We start from the raw sequence: 15,685 nt of genomic DNA, 5'->3' as shown, positions 1-15,685 counted from the left end.
TGGTGAATGAATCTTTTGCAGGAAATTACTCCAAATGTCCTTGGAAATGGTTGGTCTTGAACTTTTGACCCTCGCTTGTTATATGGATAAACCTTAAAGGTCAAAACTAAAATTTCTTAAATTTAATATTTAGTTCAAGATCATCTACTTCCAAAGTCATTCTTGTAAATTATCCTTCAAACATAGGGAAATTGGTTTTGGCCAAACTTAACCTAGACTAGTTTGCACATATTAGGTTATGATTAAATCACTAGCTTAACTCATTGTGTTCTTTTATGCATAAAAGCACATATTAGGGATCTCAATCATCACGCGGTTGCCTATCAACTCCGACCATCAAAGATATTTGGTAACTCTAGTTATCAAAATTTAAGTAGCATTTTTATAAGACATTCAAGGTTAGAATTAGATAAATCTTTTATAAATTTATATCATCTAATAATCTTATTTTTTTAATCACCAAGTAATTGTCAAAATAATTTTACACATTTAAAATAGTTCAAGTAATTTTACATTAAGATGTGAGAAAGATCATTCAGAGTCAATTTGCATGGAATTTATGTGTTCTTACCATGAGTATAGGGGTGAAGTTTTAGGAGTAATGTTGTTCTTCGAGTAGTGTTCTTTTCTTAAAGTGGAGAGAATCAATTGTTATGGGGGTGAATGATTTAGCACAATCATGGAGAATACCTAAGAAAATTGAAATTCTTTATAATAATAATAAAAAAAACTAAGAAAAATGAAATTTGCACAATTTTGATAATTATATCGCAAATTTGATCAAAGCGTGAGTATATTTTACCCCAATTATTATCAGAGGGTGAATTTAGTCCATTTCACAAAATTTAAGAATAGATTTTAATCTTTTTTCACATTTAAATTTAACTCTATATTGTTGGAAATTACTCTTATTTAATCTTCTATCGTACTTTTAGCTCATAACATTGTCGTCATTCGTCAAACAAACATGCTCTTGAAATTATGAAAACTCATTTCGTGAAATTTAGATGTCCAAATTTCTTAAATAAGAAAATTAAATTTACCCTAATATTCCTTCCATCAATAGTTGTCATGTTTCATTTTTTTAAAAAATTAATTTAATTAGTTTTTATAATTAAATTTAATTAAATTAATTCAATATTTCAAAATTAAAACTTAAATATTCAAAAACTATATAAAATATTATATAAGTTACCATCTTTCTTTTATCAATGTAGTTAAGTTAAAAATATATCTTCAAAGTTACTCATTCTGTACAATACATGGTCAAATTTGACACCAATTTACAACAAAAGGATGTATTTTGTAATTTAATAAGAATGCATAAAGAAGCCATTGATATAGCGAGCAAAAGTGAATATTATCAGCCTTCACCGGTGACGGCAAGAGATCAGATTAGTAGTTTTTGCGTGTAAGATGGAGAAGACGGCGAAGCCAAGGAGCCGGTTGTGTACTCTCTGTAATGAAAAACGCGCCGCCTTGAAACGCCCTAAAACCCTTGAACAAGTACTCTCACGTTACCTCAATTCATTTTCTTTTTTTTTACAGATTTGAAGTGCTAAAATTTGTTATTTATCTGAAAAGATATGCAGGGAGTGCTTTTACACGGTGTTTGAAGATGAGATTCATAGGGTTATTGTGGATAATCAGCTTTTCAAGCCTGGGGAACGCATAGCTATTGGAGCTTCTGGTGGAAAAGGTTTGTGAGCAATTATTTGACAGAATCTGTGCCTTTGTAGACGTTATGTGAACCCTGTTTTAATTTTTTATGACTATTAATGAACTTAGCACAACAATAAAGTCTGCACTAAGTAAAGACTGAAAAACTAAATGACGGATTTAACATAGAAGTATTTGAAAGCTAAAACCTACTAGCAAGTAATGAGCCTCTAAGAACTGAAGTATGAATACAAAAACCTTCGAGGCATTTCCCTGGGAATAATATAGCATCTAAATATATGAAAATCTGAAAAGAGCCTAATACTGCTGGAATGAATCAGTGGAGCTTGTCACTGAATTTATGACTTTTCTTCTTCTAGCCACGTGTTATGTTTCCCTGCTTTCTCAACACTTGCCACGCGGCATGGCAGGCCAAAATGTGCTAAGTAGCTTTAAAGGGTATCCTGTAAGTCTCATTGTCAATTTCCCTAAGCGGAGGACAAGACTAGTATGAGCTATACATTTATAATCATAATGAAATGCTAGAAGTGAAGGAAGTTATTCTAATATAATACTGCAAATATGTAAGCTGATATTGAATCTGAAAACTAGGTTTGAAACTGAAGGTGAAACCTAGTATTTTAGATTATTTATGAAGCTTAGTAGGGACACCCTTCCCTCTGTAATTTTGTTGTAAGTATTACTGGAATACTTTTCTGAGTATTCCTTTTGTTCATAATACAAGTTACCTTTTTCAAAAAAACTGAAGGTGAAAATTGAGTCTTCAAGTTGATAACTGGAAGTCTAGAATTGAAGTTATTTTTTTAGAAGGAATAACTTTTTGAAAAGATCAACACATGATGACCCTACGTACATGAGCATCTAGGAACACACACAGGACTGCTAAATTTGTTGTGGGCCCTCTGATTTTGCTCACTCAATTTCAACTTGTAGGAGGAGCCATTGAGTAGCTCAATCAAACTCAACCTATCTGAGTGCGTTAATGGGGCCTCTGAGTATGCTTATCAAGCTCAACCCATATATGGGGTCATCGAGTAGCTCAATTTGAGTGTGTTAGCACCTGCAAGCATGGGATAGCTAACTCTGGACACCATCGCTCTCATACTCAGGGAGGTTGACTACTTCACCCTCTATGAACGTGATCACATTAATTTGAATCTAACCGAAGGTTTGAGCAATAAAAGCATTTGCACATATGGAGATAATTTCATATATAAGCAATTAACTGGAACACATCATAGAAGTTAATCATTTTCTGTCATTCTGAGTAATTAGCAAACATATGCACATAGCGTTCTTACATGTAAGGCTAACAATTTAAGCACAAAAAATCATATGCTCGCTAGAATAAACATATAGGCTTGGGCCCCCAAGGCCTAGCTCAAGTGGCAAAAGGTGGAGGATTTGTGGCTTAGTTCAAGCCCCACACCATGCAAAGCGAAGCCCGGTATTTAAGTGGAGAAGGGTAGAGGGGCAGGCCCATTATCCACCGAGTTTAGAAGACTGTGATTGGTCCAAAGGGCGGGTCCCAGACGGATTTCTCGGTTATCAAAAATAATAATAATAATAAATAAACATATAGGCTTGGATTATACATCCCATCAAACACTCAATATGAACATTCTGATCTAACCCTTGATTCAGGAAAGAAACCTCAACTTACCTCGAAACAACTGTCCAAGTCTTTTCTCAACAACCTCGTGTAGACATCTCTTCAAAATCTATAATTTAAGTGGTTAAAACCATTAACCCAAACTATTCATTCAACCCCATCAAAGTCTCATTTAGCCATTTAGAGCTTATAGTTAATTCCACTATCAACTCCATCAGTTCTTGTATTCTATGGTCATAATACAAAAGATATTAACTTTAATGATAGGGAGTAGAAGAATTTACCTTTATTGTAGTTCTCACAAAACCTTAGGTTTTTCGCACTTGAGTTCCTGAAGATGTTTCTTGGAATCTAGGGATTTTCCAGGTGATGCTAGGAGCATGAAGTGTTGAAAATCTATGTATATAGTCATGTTACTCGCCTTTTGAGTACCTTGAGTGCCTAGGTTGAAACCCTTCCAAAAGATCTTAACCAAGTTCAAAAGTAAAGTATTTTTCTCTCCCGCAAAAAATTTCTCGTGCCCCTGGAGCTGCCTTGGGACTTAACTCTACTGCCCAACTTCTCAGTTCTCTCTAGCAACTCTCTCATGCCATGGAGCTTCCATGGGGCGTAAGTGCACTGTTTAACTTGGACTTGGGACCATTTTTGCTTCTCTCATCCATTGGGCAACTTATTCCATCCAAATCCCTTCCAACTTGTATCCTAGTCATGAAAAATTATTTTAATGGTCCTGTTACTCACTTGTGGACCCGCACATACTTCGCGGTTGACTCTGTCACTCTCTTCAGCTCGTTTTTAGCCCGAGTTACTATCACTTACTACTAATAAACATTGATTTGTACCTTATATTGCAAAACCCCATTAAACTTGTCATGGTTACTATGTCTTCACCGTGGCTATTGTGCTGCTGCTGTAAATGGTCCTACAGTGGAGAGCTTTTCTGTTAACTGGGATGCTTCTCATATGTAATAAACACTGTTTCATTTTAAGCATGCCTTCTTCCTTTGTGATGGAATTAATCTCAGCTGTTATGGTAATCGGTTTATTTGCAGATTCAACAGTACTTGCTTATGTAATGTCAGAGTTGAACCGTAGACACAACTATGGATTGGATCTCTTCTTACTATCAGTGGATGAAGGCATAACTGGTTACAGGGATGATTCTCTTGAAACAGTCAAAAGAAATGAAATACAGGCAGGGAAAAAATCTTGTTAAGCTGTCAGTTTGAATCCTAGGTCTCGTTAAATAACTACTAACTCTGTGAACTCTCCTATGTTTCCTTTCATCTTTATCTTTGACTTTTGTTGCTAACTTGTGAGAGAAAAACTGCACGAACGCCAGCTTATGTCACTTGTTTGTTTGTTTTTAAGTTGACCAACACAGTGTGTGTATATCTTGGGATATGGCTTGTCTTAGCCCTCTTGTGCTAGATGCTACAATGCTTTGATGGAGAAGAGGAATGGAACCTTGTCTATTGTAAGCCATAGATCCTAAACTAGTCCGAATGAACTTCAAATATGAATATTGCAGTTGAATCATCAACCCATCTTTTCTTGGCCAAGTTTATTTGCAAATACCATCTGTAAAGGTGTTTGGATTACAACCATATTTCCTATATTATTGTCAAACAGCAGAAAAATCCCAAAGTTGTTGCTTACTTCCTTCACCAGCATCTCCGTTTGAACCATCTCATTCAATGCAGCAAGAGCAAGAATGATGTTTCTGTGGTCACAGACGAGACAATGCAAGAATGGTGTCTTGCTCTTTGCAAATGTTCTCTGGCTTATGGAATTATATGTTTTATGATCACAACTGAATATCAGAACTCCATAACTTGTTGATATATGCATAATCCGTTTTCTTTACTAGAATTGCAGGAAATTCGTATATTCGCATTGGCTGATGTACAAATTTTTTGAGTGCTGCTATTTCATATCCCTTTACGGGGCATAGCATTGAGCAGTTACTGAGTGAAAATTGAAACATCATCCCTCTGATGTTTTCTTCTCTCTCTTTTTTCCCCCTCTAAATGACATTGAGGATACCAACTAGTTCGTATTATGGCATAGTCATGTTGGGTAAGCTTGCATTAAGTTCAAAGTTCGCTAGGAGTTTTTCTAAATTCTTGTTATAGATCTGTGTGTCAGTAGAAATGTAAAGAACACCTCTAAGAAATTACCTTTTCCAGAGTTACTTAGTACTTGTGTTGGTGGGAGGTACCCTGTACATCGTAGAATTAGTTGAGGTGCTTTCTTCTGTGATAATTTTCAGTAGTTACTTGAGAGTCTCTTTAGCATCTGTAGTTGTCATTTTTCCAAGTGTCACGGTGTCTTTGCAGCATCTATAGTTTCTACACTAGATGAGTTTGATTTTTTAACTTGCAAATTTTTAACCTCTATATCTTCTCAATTTATTATGACCATGTCATTGCTATCTTCTCCTTGCAGTATGGACTTCCTTTAAAAGTAGTTTCCTACAGTGAATTGTATGGGTGGACAATGGATGAAATAGTGAAATTGATAGGCTTGAAGAACAACTGCACATTTTGTGGTGTTTTTCGTCGGCAGGTAATTCGACACACTTGCCTTTGAGTTTGAGGATTTTTTTTGGATAAATGTCTCCAACATCTGGCACACAGTTTGCACCTTCCCAGCAAATCTCTATGTAATATATGTTGTTGCACAAAAGCTGTATGCAAGAGAACAAAACAGCTTTTGAAATATTTTGGAACTCTACTCTGTGGCTGACATAATCTTCTGTTTCTTGCTATGGAAGTGACCAAGCTTAGTTCAGTGTTTAGAAGTGTCTTTCTTTGCATGCTTCTTGTAGTAAATATGTTTGGAATGCTTTCTTTTCCACTTACAGTTGCAGTTTCATGGTACTTCTTTGAAACTGGTAATATAGAGATCATATTGATTAGTTTTTGTTTTGTAAGGCCCTTGATCGAGGTTCTGCACTGCTAAAGGTTGACAAGCTCGTTACCGGACATAATGCAGATGACATTGCTGAAACAGTCCTTTTAAATATTTTACGAGGTGATATTGCAAGGTAAAAATAACTGTAATTTAGTTCTCTTGTATGATTCTCTTCCTTCTTTTCTTCCCCAAATTATTGACAGGTTTCTTACCTCTAACAAACCAGATTGGGTAGATGCACATCGATAATTACCGGAGAAGATGGGCCAATACCGAGATGCAAGCCCTTCAAATACACTTATGAGAAGGAAATTGTCATATATCCGTTTCTTTGATAGTATTTTTTTTTGTTTGATGACAAGGGAAACCCGTAGCCGCTAACCTTTGGGTGCGCACAGGGTAAAACCCCCGCTCCTATGCAATAGCTCGCAAACCACATAGGAGAGGTAACCCGCACTAGGCAAGCCCGGTGCGACGAGCTCGACCTAGAAGGCAAACCCCTTGCTTTCGCTAGCAAGGGGTTTCGAACTTGAGAACTCCAACATGGAAGTCCCAAGCCCAAACCACTGGGCCACCCCGAAGGGGTTTCTTTGATAGTATTTTATTGGGCTACCCCTTACTATATACCCCAAATGACTGCATCTTCCCTAGTAAAACATAGCTTTCTGATTGTGATCACTTATGACTGTCCTGCCTTAACTTGCTGTTACGTATGCATACTTTAAAAAGCTGGACTACTTCTCTACAGAATGTAAGTATGTTTTCTTTCCTTCAACTTCCAGTACGAGGACTAGGATTTCTGGTCTTCTTTATTTGATGTTAGGATATTTACATTCTCCTTGTTGAAGCACTTTAATGTGTATTGTGTTCATGTCTGTCCACTTTAGTCTCTCTCTTTCCTCCCATTACACTGGAAAGAGGCCCAGGTGTTGTGAAAGAGGTGGGGTATGAAATAATATGAACGTGTTAAAATTGCTACGTCTTAGAATTAGTTCAATATTAAAATTTTCTCTCGGTATCTGAAAGGAAATAATATTTCAATTCAATGTAGAAAGCTGGGTAGAGAAATTATCTTGAATTCATGAACAAGAACTTTAAATCCGTTTCTAGTATACATCAGAAAATAGATCAGGAATGAAAGAGAAACTAAATTGTTGGCTTCATGGTGTTGTACTTTTCAAGAGAATAATCCCCAAAAGCAAAGGTTGCTTGCTGACTTATGGCTAAACATCTGCTCATTCTATATGCCTATATTGAACAAATTGATAGTCCTATACCATATACTATCTACATTGCAAAAATACACTTCAAAAATAATTTGTCTAGAATAACTGTAACAGCAGCATTTGAACTACTCAGAAACTCCCTCCATCCTACTCTGATTGACCTAGTTCTTTGCTTAGTCCATACCAAAAAGTCGACTTCTTTGTTAACCATTATAAACATTTTTTTTCCAAAGATCCAACAATATAGACCTATACTACCTTGTATTGTTCCATAATGAACGTGATATTTTTCAACCAACAGTTCCATTTCTTCGAACTATTATTTTAAACTTTTCTTATCAATCTCAGTAATAATATATCCACACTATTTTACTCTTAAGCTTTGCGAGTGTTAACCTAATCAATTAGAATGGGACAGAGAAAGTAGTAATTTGGATGTTTTTAATCTGCAACTGGCTCCATTATGCATCGTTCTTGCATTTAAACAACATTACATGATCCTCAATGACCATTTTTTTTGTATGACGACTTCTCAATTGTCTGATATATTTTTTTTATTGATGAAGTTAAAATATTTGAAATTTTACTAATGACAGGCCTTTGCCCATCTATCTATTAAGGTTTTACTTTTCATTCCCGGTTACGGGACATTTCTTTTACATAGATATTCTGAAGATCTGAGCACTCAATGTCCTTAGGCTTCATCTCCACTGCACGCGTCAAATGGATTTTCAATATAATTTTCTGGAGCAAGTGCTTGTTTCCTTTATTGTGTTGATACCATATGATCCCAACACTGGAATTGTCTGACTGATTTGTTTTGGCTTTGTGTCATATCCTTGTGCTTCATCCTAAAAAGTTAGCTGTATGAAAATGCAGGTATTTATTCCCCCAATGCGTACCGCGGATTTGCTCGTGAGTTCATTAAAGATTTAGAAAGGATGAGGTAGTTCCCAGTTGAAATTCTTCCCAAAAAAGATTTCTTCAGACAATTATCTAGTATGAGTAGTCTTTGCAAATTACTTTTGTTCTTAATAAATTTCTAATTTATCATGATGACAGACCAAGAGCCATTCTTGACATTATCAAATCAGGTGAAGACTTTCGGATCTCCACCTCTACAAAAATGCCAGAACAAGGAATCTGTGAAAGATGTGGTTATATATCCAGCCAGGTAAAGATGATTCTTCTACTGCCTTGCATTTTGCCATATTCGAGTTCTAGCATCTATGTTGAAGCATAATTTGTTCTACGGATCAGTATGATTTCCCTTTACTGGTTATTACTTCCCCAAGATGTTAATGATGTCATTGTAGTATGATCCATTTGTCTCCTATGCAATAGCAAACTTGACTGGTTAAAGTTTCTCCTGAAGAATTGTTAATCCGAGTTGAGATAGACCTACTGCTGTTGCTCTCATGTGACAGATTCTTTTGTCATCAACTGTCCTTTAGCTTATCAGCTTGCGAAGATCTTTTGACTTGTTTTTCATCGTTTTATTGTCTTTTATATTTATTGAATTTACTTTTCCTTCTTGTTGGATGTTATAAATGATGTTTGTTCTTACTACTAACGTATTCTTGTACAGAATAGGCTACTTGTTAGTACTTGCATTCATTTAACTGAATGGTCCGTTTCTTGTATAATTATGCAGAAATGGTGCAAAGCATGTGTCTTGCTCGAGGGCCTCAATCGTGGTTTACCCAAATTAGGCATAGGGCGGAGTCGGGGGATCAATAGCGAACATAATACGAACACGAAACAAGCTAATGGAACACAAAGTTTACAAAGCAAGCAATGTGGAAGTTTGGACTTCTGAATTCTCATGTAGCTGCATAAATCCAGTGAAAAGGGCTTTAATTAGAAGTGTCATATTATCTACGTAGCTTTATGTATTTACGGAGGTAGAAGCAAAACTACAAACTCCAAATCTGACTACATTTGAACCCAATGTATTGAATTGTGAATGGAACTTGATCACCACCGTCATAGAATAGTCTATAAAGTAGCTCAAATAGACATGTACTTTCTTCCGTGTGACTAAACAGAGATAGTAAGAATACTGAGAGAACGTCTGGGGCTTCTACAGATGCTTCTCATCGTAACACTTCAGCAGTATGAGTTAGAACCCTCATTTACGAAAGAAATTCAGGCAGTTACAAAATGTACAACCGAGATGAGCTAAAATACATGCATAAGCAACATCAGAGTCTTCTTCAGCAAATGTGACTTCCTGCGTAGCACCTTCATGATACTGTTTCCTGCACAGCCCATCACAAGCTCCATAAAATTACACGAAAATATATCACAGATATATCCAAGAAGCTTAATCCTGGGGCATTCATGACAGCAAACTACAGTTGAGCAGTTTCAAATGCAAGCGTATTTTGACCCACACAATACTATCAGCTAATTAGATGCCCAATGTGTTTGGATCCACTTGAGGCAACATCCCCTTTAGAAATACCAAGCTAAAGCAATTTTGTGACGTGCAATATACCGCATAATGAGAAGTCAATATATGAGAGATATAATCATATTACTCTCCTGGATTAGTAGTACACCTCACTTTGCATCAACATAATACCCAGCTCACTATGGGATCGGGGAGTGTATGATACACACAGACCTTACCCCCTACCTTTGTGAGGTAGAGAGGTTTCCGATAGACCATCAGCTCAAGGAAATGTAATCAAAGCAGCGATTGAAAGGAAAATAACAACAGAACAGTAAGATAAACAAACGAAATGAAGCAACATGTAATAGTAAAAATGAAGAGTAAGATGCTATGCGAATACTAAATAAAGAGAAGAGGAGACTAGCCCCATGCCTATCCCACAGAAAGTACGACAACACTCGGCTACCCACTACACTCCTACCCTAATCCTCAACATTTAAATCTTCCTATCTAGGGTCATATCCTCAATAGGCTAAAGATATGTCCTGTTCTATCTAATCACCCCTCCTCGTTTTCTTCGACCTACCACTACCTCGCCCAAAACCAATTATAACCTACCTCTCACACCTCCTTACTAGTGAATCCATGCAACTCCTCTTCACATGCTTTTCTATTGACTACAAAAATCAATAAACTAGCCAGACTTTTCTCATCGATTTTGGTTAAAGTACCCAAAATCGGTTGACCAAATCGGACACGGATCCCACAGCCACACCCACACCCATGTCTTGTCGACACAGGTGCGGCACCAAAAATGAAGAGTTCGAGCAACTTAGGTGGACTCATGCTAATTAGATGTTACATTACCTTTTTTTAGTTCAAATGTATGATATTAAATACTCCCTCTAGGCTCTACCCCAATTTATGTGGTCTGGTCGGTTGGAATCTCGAGATTCAAACTTCTAAACTTTGGTCATGATTTCGGCATAGAAGCTTTAAGTTTTTTAAAATAAAATTTACATATTTGAAAACTACATAAAAGTAGTATAAATCACAATAATTAACAACTTAAAATATCTAAAAGGCATATAAAGAAATATCGGTCAAAGAAGAACTTGGTAGACTCTCGAAATTCCAGTTGTGCCACATAAATTGGTACAAGGGAGTAATGTTTTGTAAAATATTACACTTCTTATTTCTGAACTTTGTAAGCTTAGAAGATAGAACCCCAATATGTGTTGCTTCTATCATTATAAAGTGCTACTAATAGTAAACCTGGTAGAAGCAGTCTTTTGAAGGAAGATACTGCAGCCAGACAGCACTATTAATCTAAAAAAATTAGCAGACAGACTCCACGTTAACACTATTGATACAACTACATTGGGGGAAGCAAGTCCAAAATATGTCGGAATTGACCAATTCAGCAATTGAATGCTCCAAACAAATTTCAAGGATAGCTAGCTGTAACACAGAAACAACACTCAAATCTTTCATCACATTCCATTGAATATCATAGAATTAGCACCAACTTTTAATGAAGAATAGGTGTACCACTTTGCTCATCCAACAATGGTATAGCATAGTGAGCTTGCTCAATCACTCTTATAAGTACAACTTCTTTTACTCTGACCCATAAGTAAGGGCACAACCACAAGATAACAGCTTCACCTATACTAATCTGTTCGACATCTTTCCTACCAAATTCTAGGCATGACACAGATTTCATCTACTTAATACTGGCAATGATACTTTTACTTTCATCTAAAAAAACAGAGAAGATTTGTTCTTGCTTTAAAGAGGAGAAAAAAAAGAAATGACTGGATTAATAGCTAGAAGTTCTTGACAGAAGAACCATTAGCAGCAGTACTTATACATGCATCAAAATTACAAAAATATAACCTTCAAAGCACTTACATGAATAAGAAAGAAAAGATAATGTGTGTTTTATATAACATGAGAGGCCAAGGAAGTAACAACTTCAATACCTTTGATTTGATAGCAATTCCTCATCATGCCAATGCCAAATTCTACTCACTAGGACTGGGATCAATAACCAATATAGCTTGGATCTCCAAGATACTCAGCAATTTGTTCAAGTCGCACTTTGAGTAACTCCTTTGTATCACCATCTCGGATAATTCCAGTCTCCTTCTCACTATCCTTCTCAACCAAGTGGCCATACACACCTTTGTTCCTACCATACAGAACAAGAACTGGACCACCACGCTTAGGAAGAGCCGTCTCAAGCAATTCCTGATCCACACCTTGTATCAACTCCCTAGTTTCATCCATACATATATCACAACTTGTCGGTCCAACCACATCCATAATTTCTCCTTTCTTTAGATACAATCTTCCCTTTTTCAAATCCTTACTTACAATCCTAACTCTGATGTGACTAGCAAGCCAAGATACTTTATCACTCCTTTCATCTCTACTTCTTCTGCTTTCCTTTTTACTCTCCGTTGTTGCTTCATCTCTACTTCTACCTCCAGATGACTGTTTCCTAACCCCATCAAGTTTACTCTTTTCTTCTCTAATCTTCAATTCTAACAACTTCTTCAAACACCTCTCCTCCTCCACTGAACCCAATTCAGCCAAGTCTCGTGCTTGAAGCTTCACCTCTTTGTCCGCAAGCTTTAAGATCACCAAATCTCCACTGCTATTCACCTCCAAAACTTCTCCTTTCATTCCCATTTCCTTTCCTCTCACTACCCTCACTTTCTTCCCTACATATAATCCATTCCCTCCTTTTTCTCTATCTATCTTCTCAATACTACCATCACTATGATCTACTTTAACACCATCTTCACTCTTCTTTTTAATCGATTTAATAGCCCCTTCACCCTTACTGCTAGGTTTTGGTACTTCAGGTATGAATCCAATCCCTTCTTTAGCTGTCCACTTTTTATACTCAACAACTTTAACATCCTCTTTCGCGTTCCGACCAATCCCTCTACCTTCAACCCACCCATAACCCTTCAACAAAGCAGCCCCAAATCCCTCCACTGGCATATCAGTATATTCATCAATCCCGTTATGCTCTGGCAACCTCTTCAAATCTTCCTTAAACTTATGCAACATCGGATCAATCATCTGTTTAGGGTTTGAGTTCGTGTTAGGGTTAGGGTTAGGATCAGGATTAGGGTTTTCTGATTGGCGGACATTGAGGCCGTAAGAGATTCCATCTGACGCCGGTTCGACACCAGCGCCAGAGTCAAGTTCGAATTGAAGTGGTTGATCGGCAGCAGAAGCATCCGCTTGGAGAGGGACTTCGAGATTTTTCATCCGTTTGATAGGGCGCCATTCGTTCTGCTTTGGAGGTATTATGAGTGTGTCTTTGGTGGAACTAGCTGCAGCTTTGGAAGGGTCGAATTCCGTGACGTACTCTTTTTCGACGGGGTTTGAGGAGTTGCGGGGATCGTCGCCGGTGAAGGTCTGAGAAGACGGATGCTTCTTCAGGTTTGAAGATGGCTTTGAAGAGAGAGAAAACGAGAGCTTCATCGTCGCCGGAAAAGGAGACAGCGACGGGAAACTTCAACGTCGGCGAATTTGCCGGTATTGGGTAGAAGCCGAGCTAAGGACTTCCGTACCGGAAATCGAGAAGGGTATAGTAGTAATAAAAAATAGAAGAATGATCAATGCGAGTATACTTGCTCGGAAGGTGATAAATAAATACTGAGTTCATCTTAAGTAGAAAAAGAATTATTATAATTTTAAATTGAAAGTATATTAAAATATTCTTTTAGCTTATTGTATTAAAATTAAAAAGTTGTATAAAGAAAAAAAAATTAAACAAAAGCTACAAAAATTAAGTGACACTATTCATAATCTTACGTACTCAAAAAACTTACTAGCATTATGTTTCTAAGTTGACCAAGGGTCTTAATAAATTTTGTACTAAGTACATTAATTAAAGGTAGATTTAAAGATGTATAATTATTGTAACACGATAATGATGAGGCAGATTGTGGGAAGGATTGAAGATCTAAATAGATTGTTTCTTGGCTTTTTTTTTAACATGACATTTTCATCTTATTTATTTTTTAGGTTCAATTGTTTTTCTGGAGTTCATTCATAGTAAGAGAAAGTCTCCTCCAACTCTGCTTTATTCTGACTATTCATGTAGTTACTATTAGTATTCAACTTTCAAGCATTATCTTTTAGTTTGTTTCATAAAATATGAAGTTGCTCGTGACAAGTTTCTGATGGTGGATCATAAAGTAAATCATCAAAGTTGTTGGACGTCTTGCCCATACAAACTTTAACTTTGTAGAAGATTTGATAACATTTTTATCAATGGAAGAGTTTACAGGTCGTATTTTTTGGTGCACCTAACTTTTCAAAATTTTCAAAATATAATGTTGAGGGTAACCTATTAGAATAAATAGTGAGCTTAGTTGTTCGGAGTAGATTTTTGTCATTATAAGAGATTACATAGTATAGAGGTACTCAAAAGGATAATCTCATAGCTCTGAATAGCCTGTTTCATATTTCTTTGACAGTATTATTACTATTGAAGATATACTCTATAGTCTCATCTCATTCTTTAGGTCTCTGCTGCAACAACAAAGTGAGATTATATCAATTCCAAATCTCAATAGAGCAAAGTCCATAAGAAGAATTTTGTTGACAAGCTTCCCAATATGATTAAAAAATTAACTTGAATAACTCGAGTATAATCTCAAAAAGAAAAATCAGTTAAACAAAATAAAAAACTTTTATGCGTATATTTATTTGATTTAAAAAAAACATTAAAATATAAATTAAAAAAATATTTTCTCATAATTTTTAAATACTTGTTCATGCTTTAATATATTAGAAGTTTTTATGAAGTATGAAATTGATATTAGAAAAAATAAAAAAGTAAGAGTTTATTTTTTTAATTAGAAAACAAGTAAACATATAATTTTAATATTAGTTCGAGCTTGGACTACTAACAAACAACAACATATTCAGTGAAATCTTACTAAGTGGATTGAAAAGGGTAGAGAGACTATTATCGAAAGATCATCGGCTCAAGTGCATCAAACTCTAGAAGAAGAAAATAATTAAAAAGACACAACAATTAATAAGAAGAGCATAGTGAAGTCTACATGAAAGACACAATAACAACAACCAAATAATGTGATAATCTAAACACAATAAATAACACATGGCAAGAACTAAAAAGTACGACTAGTACTACGGCATGCACTAACAAATCTAAACCTTCGCAAAGTAAGACAACACTCTATCCTTATTAACTTTCTACCTTAATGAGTGACATTCATTCATTCTTATCTAAAGTCATATCCTCAATAATATGAAGTTGTAATGTTGTGTCATGTTCTGTCAAATCATATTTTCTCAATACTTCTTACTCCTACCTCTACCCTTTCGCGTACCCTACAACCAACCTTTCGCACCTTCTCATTGGAGCATTAACAAACTTCCTCTCTACATGCTCCAATTATTTCAATATCGCTTCTCTCATCTTGCTCGCCATAAAAGTCACTTCCACTTTCTTCCAGATAATCTCATTACTAATTTTGTCGATCCTAATTCAATGAGCAAAACAAATTAAAATGGATAAGGTAATAATTGTGCCTCATGTAACATACATTTTTTCTAATTTAAGATTAAAAAAAGAATTATTTGTAATATTGCCCTACCAAAAAGAATATACTCCTATTAAATTAAAGAGAAACTCTAACTGATTTTCTTTCTTTTTCCTACCACACAAAAGTCAAAAACTAAAAACACCCTACAAAATGAGAGAAACAAAAAACACTTGAAGCATACTGTACAACTCATAAGCAGCTCAGTTTGTTACTTCAGAGTTTCCATATTTCTAAATTCTGATCATCATCA

General features: G+C 35.8%; 2 protein-coding genes across 3 annotated transcripts; one reads left to right on the top strand and one right to left on the bottom strand.

Annotated features, from left to right (window-relative positions):
• The first annotated feature begins 1,300 nt into the window (after positions 1 to 1,300).
• LOC125826530 (cytoplasmic tRNA 2-thiolation protein 1) lies at positions 1,301 to 9,276 on the top strand. 2 transcript variants are annotated; one of them, XM_049505882.1, is made up of 10 exons: positions 1,301 to 1,506; positions 1,585 to 1,699; positions 4,345 to 4,487; positions 5,741 to 5,860; positions 6,229 to 6,341; positions 6,435 to 6,527; positions 6,919 to 6,959; positions 8,314 to 8,380; positions 8,497 to 8,608; positions 9,089 to 9,276. In XM_049505882.1, exons 1-10 carry the CDS (start codon positions 1,417 to 1,419, stop codon positions 9,251 to 9,253), a joined length of 1,059 nt encoding a protein of 352 aa, XP_049361839.1. In that variant the 5' UTR covers positions 1,301 to 1,416; the 3' UTR covers positions 9,254 to 9,276. The 2 variants fall into 2 exon arrangements, with proteins under 2 accessions (XP_049361839.1, XP_049361840.1); XM_049505883.1 differs by lacking the exons at positions 1,301 to 1,506; positions 4,345 to 4,487 and having other exon boundaries at positions 9,089 to 9,270.
• A 2,374-nt stretch (positions 9,277 to 11,650) lies between these two features.
• On the bottom strand, positions 11,651 to 13,481 carry LOC125826525 (protein MOS2). The gene has a single exon (XM_049505878.1). It carries the CDS (start codon positions 13,334 to 13,336, stop codon positions 11,879 to 11,881), a length of 1,458 nt encoding a protein of 485 aa, XP_049361835.1. The 5' UTR covers positions 13,337 to 13,481; the 3' UTR covers positions 11,651 to 11,878.
• Positions 13,482 to 15,685: the final 2,204 nt, after the last annotated feature.

This window comes from Solanum verrucosum, unplaced genomic scaffold (genome assembly GCF_900185275.1).
Source record: "Solanum verrucosum unplaced genomic scaffold, falcon-dt-bn FXZP01000060.1, whole genome shotgun sequence".
NCBI classification, from domain to species: Eukaryota; Viridiplantae; Streptophyta; class Magnoliopsida; order Solanales; family Solanaceae; genus Solanum; species Solanum verrucosum.
Note: the sequence above shows the minus strand (reverse complement) of the source record. Positions and strands in the feature narration are given on the sequence as shown.

Coding starts and splice junctions, on each gene's coding strand:
- LOC125826525 (XM_049505878.1), bottom strand. CDS start 13,336: ATGAAGCTCTCGTTTTCTCTCTCTTCAAAGCCATCTTCAAACCTGAAG.
- LOC125826530 (XM_049505882.1), top strand. CDS start 1,417: ATGGAGAAGACGGCGAAGCCAAGGAGCCGGTTGTGTACTCTCTGTAAT. Junction 4,488..5,740: donor TCAAAAGAAATGAAATACAG/GCAGGGAAAAAA, acceptor TTCTCCTTGCAG/TATGGACTTCCTTTAAAAGT. Junction 8,381..8,496: donor AAAGATTTAGAAAGGATGAG/GTAGTTCCCAGT, acceptor TCATGATGACAG/ACCAAGAGCCATTCTTGACA.